At 38.5% G+C, this 5,722-nt stretch overlaps 1 protein-coding gene across 1 annotated transcript in view; it reads right to left on the reverse strand.

The window, feature by feature from the left end:
• The window catches only part of nkpd1 (NTPase, KAP family P-loop domain containing 1), a 14,297-nt gene extending 9,617 nt beyond the window's left edge, over positions 1-4,680 (reverse strand). Inside the window, exon 1 of the mRNA XM_062036933.1 lies at positions 4,662-4,680. Coding sequence (XP_061892917.1) covers positions 4,662-4,680 — 19 coding nt within the window. The remainder of the gene's footprint in view (positions 1-4,661) is intronic.
• Between the last annotated feature and the right edge of the window lie 1,042 nt (positions 4,681-5,722).

Below are 5,722 nucleotides of genomic sequence, written 5' to 3' on the forward strand. Positions count from 1 at the left end.
CCAACATTTATTGTGTTTGATTGTTAGACTCCAACATTTATTGTGTTTGATTGTTAGACTCCAGCAATTATTGTGTTTGATTGTTAGACTCCAACATTTATTGTGTTTGATTGTTAGACTCCAGCAATTATTGTGTTTGATTGTTAGACTCCAACATTTATTGTGTTTGATTGTTAGACTCCAACATTTATTGTGTTTGATTGTTAGACTCCAACATTTATTGTGTTTGATTGTTAGACTCCAACATTTATTGTGTTTGATTGTTAGACTCCAACATTTATTGTGTTTGATTGTTAGACTCCAACATTTATTGTGTTTGATTGTTAGACTCCAACATTTATTGTGTTTGATTGTTAGACTCCAACATTTATTGTGTTTGATTGTTAGACTCCAACATTTATTGTGTTTGATTGTTAGACTCCAACATTTATTGTGTTTGATTGTTAGACTCCAACATTTATTGTGTTTGATTGTTGGACTCCAACATTTATTGTGTTTGATTGTTAGACTCCAACATTTATTGTGTTTGATTGTTAGACTCCAACATTTATTGTGTTTGATTGTTGGACTCCAACATTTATTGTGTTTGATTGTTAGACTCCAGCATTTATTGTGTTTGATTGTTAGACTCCAACATTTATTGTTTGATTGTTAGACTCCAACATTTATTGTGTTTGATTGTTAGACTCCAACATTTATTGTGTTTGATTGTTAGACTCCAACATTTATTGTGTTTGATTGTTAGACTCCAGCAATTATTGTGTTTGATTGTTAGACTCCAGCATTTATTGTGTTTGATTGTTAGACTCCAACATTTATTGTGTTTGATTGTTAGACTCCAGCATTTATTGTGTTTGATTGTTAGACTCCAACATTTATTGTGTTTGATTGTTAGACTCCAGCATTTATTGTGTTTGATTGTTAGACTCCAACATTTATTGTGTTTGATTGTTAGACTCCAGCATTTATTGTGTTTGATTGTTAGACTCCAACATTTATTGTGTTTGATTGTTAGACTCCAACATTTATTGTGTTTGATTGTTAGACTCCAACATTTATTGTGTTTGATTGTTAGACTCCAACATTTATTGTGTTTGATTGTTAGACTCCAGCATTTATTGTGTTTGATTGTTAGACTCCAACATTTATTGTGTTTTATTGTTAGACTCCAACATTTATTGTGTTTGATTGTTAGACTCCAACATTTATTGTGTTTGATTGTTAGACTCCAACATTTATTGTGTTTGATTGTTAGACTCCAACATTTATTGTGTTTGATTGTTAGACTCCAACATTTATTGTGTTTTATTGTTAGACTCCAACATTTATTGTGTTTGATTGTTAGACTCCAACATTTATTGTGTTTGATTGTTAGACTCCAACAATGTCCTCATCTCACTCTTGTGTCGCATACATCAATATTATGTAATCTGCACACGCTAAACACCTTTCTGGCAGAAATAACGTGCAATATAAGCAGTCCTGCAGCGTGTTGACTTGTGCGCGATATCATGTGCGATACAATCAGTCATACACAGTGTTGACTTGTGCGCGATATCATGTGCGATACAAGCAGTCCTGTAGTGTGTTGACTTGTGTGTGATATCATGTGCGATACAAGCAGTCATGCAGTGTCTTTAATTGTGTGCGAGATCATGTGCGATACAAGCAGTCCTGCAATGTCTTTAATTGTGTGCAAAATCATGTGCGATACAAGCAGTCCTGCAGCGTGTTGACTTGTGTGCGATATCACGTGTGATACGAGCAGTCTTGCAGAGTGTTGACTTGTGTGCGATATCATGTGCGATACAAACAGTCTTGCAGCATGTCGACTTGTGTGCGATAGAAGCAGTCCTGCAGATTGTTTACTTGTGTGCGAGATCATGTGCGATACAAGCAGTCCTGCAGTGTCTTTAATTGTGTGCGATATCATGTGTGGTACAAGCAGTCCTGCAAAGTGTTGACTTGTGTGCGTTACAAGCAGCTTTGCAGAGTGTTGACTTGTGTGCGATATCATGTGCGATACACGCAGTCTTGCAGTGCCTTGACTTGTGTGTGTGATATCACGTGTGTTACAAGCAGTCCTGCAGCGTGTTGACTTGTGTGTGATATTATGTGCGATACAAGCAGTCCTGCAGCGTGTTGACTTGTGTGTGATATTATGTGTGATACAAGCAGTCTTGCAGCATGTTGACTTGTGTGTGATATTATGTGCGATACAAGCAGTCTTGCAGCATGTTGACTTGTGTGCGATACAAACATTCTTGCAGCATGTCGACTTGTGTGCGATACAAACAGTCCTGCAGATTGTTTACTTGTGTGCGAGATCATGTGTGATACAAGCAGTCCTGTAGTGTCTTTAATTGTGTGTGATATCATGTGTGATACAAGCAGTCCTGCAAAGTGTTGACTTGTCTGCGATATCATGTGCGATACAAGCAGTCTTGCAGCATGTTGACTTGTGTGTGATATTATGTGCGATACAAGCAGTCTTGCAGCATGTTGACTTGTGTGCGATATAAACATTCTTGCAGCATGTCCACTTGTGTGCGATACAAACAGTCCTGCAGATTGTTTACTTGTGTGCGAGATCATGTGTGATACAAGCAGTCCTGCAGTGTCTTTAATTGTGTGTGATATCATGTGTGATACAAGCAGTCCTGCAAAGTGTGGACTTATGTGCGGTATCATGTGCGATACAAGCAGTCTTGCAGCGCCTTGACTTGTGTGTGATATCTTGTGTGTTTCAATAAGTCCTGCAGCGTGTTGACTTGTGTGTGATATCATGTGCGATACAAGCAGTCTTGCAGTGTCTTTAATTGTGTGCGAGTTCATGTGCGATACAAGCAGTCCTGCAATGTCTTTAATTGTGTGCAAAATCATGTGCGATACAAGCAGTCCTGCAGCGTGTTGACTTGTGTGCGATATCACGTGTGATACGAGCAGTCTTGCAGAGTGTTGACTTGTGTGCGATATCATGTGCAATACAAACAGTCTTGCAGCATGTCGACTTGTGTGCGATAGAAGCAGTCCTGCAGATTGTTTACTTGTGTGCGAGATCATGTGCGATACAAGCAGTCCTGCAGTGTCTTTAATTGTGTGCGATATCATGTGTGGTACAAGCAGTCCTGCAAAGTGTTGACTTGTGTGCGTTACAAGCAGCCTTGCAGAGTGTTGACTTGTGTGCGATATCATGTGCGATACAAGCAGTCTTGCAGCGCCTTGACTTGTGTGTGATATCTTGTGTGTAACAAGAAGTCCTGCAGCGTGTTGACTTGTGTGTGATATTATGTGCGATACAAGCACTCTTGCAGCGTGTTGACTTGTGTGTGATATTATGTGCGATACAAGCAGTCTTGCAGCATGTTTACTTGTGTGTGATATTATGTGCGATACAAGCAGTCTTGCAGCATGTTGACTTGTGTGCGATACAAACATTCTTGCAGCATGTCGACTTGTGTGCGATACAAACAGTCCTGCAGATTGTTTACTTGTGTGCGTGAGATCATGTGTGATACAAGCAGTCCTGCAGTGTCTTTAATTGTGTGTGATATCATGTGTGATACAAGCAGTCCTGCAAAGTGTTGACTTATGTGCGATATCATGTGCGATACAAGCAGTCTTGCAGCGCCTTGACTTGTGTGTGATATCTTGTGTGTTACAAGAAGTCCTGCAGCGTGTTGACTTGTGTGTGATATCATGTGCGATACAAGCAGTCCTGCAGCGTGTTGACTTGTGTGTGATATTATGTGCGATACAAGCAGTCTTGCAGCATGTGTGATATTATGTGCGATACAAGCAGTCTTGCAGCATGTTGACTTGAGTGCGATACAAACATTCTTGCAGCATGTCCACTTGTGTGCGATACAAACAGTCCTGCAGATTGTTTACTTGTGTGCGAGATCATGTGTGATACAAGCAGTCCTGCAGTGTCTTTAATTGTGTGTGATATGTGTGATACAAGCAGTCCTGCAAAGTGTTGACTTGTGTGCGATATCATGTGCGATACAAGCAGTCTTGCAGCGTCTTGACTTGTGTGTGTGATATCACGTGTGTTACAAGCAGTCCTGCAGCGTGTTGACTTGTGTGTGATATTATGTGCGATACAAGCAGTCTTGCAGCATGTTGACTTGTGTGCGATACAAACATTCTTGCAGCATGTTGACTTGTGTGCGATACAAACAGTCCTGCAGATTGTTTACTTGTGTCCGATATCATGTGCGATACACGCGGTCCTGCAGATTTACTTGTGTGCAATATCCTGTGCGGTAGAAGCAGCCCTGCAGATTGTTTGCTTGTGTGCGATATCATGTGCGATAGAAGCAATCCTGCAGATGGTTTACTTGTGTGCGAGATCATGTGCAATACAAGCAGTCCTGCAGCGTGTTGACTTGTGTGCGATACAAGTGGTCCTCCAGCGTGCTTACTTGTGTGTGATATCATGTGCGATACAAGCAGTCCTCCAGCGTGTTTACTTGTGCACAGCTGGACAGCCAATTAACATCTAAATGTCACACCATTTCTTCTGTTTTAGTCGTTTCCAAAAGGTAAACATGCTATATATATATATATATATATATATATATATATATATATATATATATATATATATATATATATATATATATATATATATATATATATATGCTACTGCAGTTTACCTTTGGTGGGAGGTGACATGCTGAATGGAAGATTGTCAACTTCACTCTCATCTGACCTGTGAAAGAAAAGGGCAGCATTTTCACAACTAATAAAGGTGTGTGTGTGTTCTTGTATTTCTACCCTTCTTGAGACATCAAGAAGGAAAAGTAGCTTCCATATGAGGAGGTGTGAACAAGTTAGGACATAAATCATGGTCCCAATAACTTTGCATCTAATAGAGAATGTCTCATTTGGTGAAATCTATCAAAATGAGGGTGGTCCCAAAAAGGAGGGATTTTCCAAACTGACTGTGTGTCGCTTTTAAAAGTGCTCCCCCTCTGGTCAACATATGAAATAACAAGTGCGTGTAAACATTTGAAGTGCGCCCCCTCTGGTCAACATATAAAATAACAAGTGCGTGTGAACATTTGAAGTGCTCCCCCTCTGGTCAACATATGAAATAACAAGTGCGTGTTAACATTTGAAGTGCGCCCCCCCTGGTCAACATATGAAATAACAAGTGTGTGTGAACATTTGAAGTGCGCCCCCTCTGGTCAACATATGAAATAACAAGTGGGTGTAAGAAGTTGAAATGCGCATCCTTTGGCCAAAATTAATAAAAAAATATAAATATGTATATAGAGACATACTGTAATAACTTGAAGTAAATAATGAAGATTAAAAACCAATTACAAAAAATTAAAAAAAATTAAAATAAATAACTAAAAGTAGTCTTTTTCTTACGATGTGTCGACTTTTTTCTTATGAAATTGGGAACAGTTTGTCATATTCTTTCTGTTTCTGTAATATTGCAATATTTTCTCGTAAAATTAATACTTCTTTTTCATGCAAAATGGCGACATTGGTCATATAAAATTCTGACTTTTATCACAATATTGCCCATTTTTTTTCATAAAATAGTGACTTTTTTTTGGAGTAAAATGATGACTATTGTCATCATTTAGCCAAGTAAATTTCCGATTATTATTATTATTATAATATTGGCGACATTTTAAGGTTTTCTTATAAAATTGTGACTTTTGTCGAGTAAAATTACCACTCTTTTCCTAAAATTGCCAAA

Source organism: Entelurus aequoreus, linkage group LG02 (assembly GCF_033978785.1).
Source record: "Entelurus aequoreus isolate RoL-2023_Sb linkage group LG02, RoL_Eaeq_v1.1, whole genome shotgun sequence".
Classification (NCBI taxonomy): Eukaryota; Metazoa; Chordata; class Actinopteri; order Syngnathiformes; family Syngnathidae; genus Entelurus; species Entelurus aequoreus.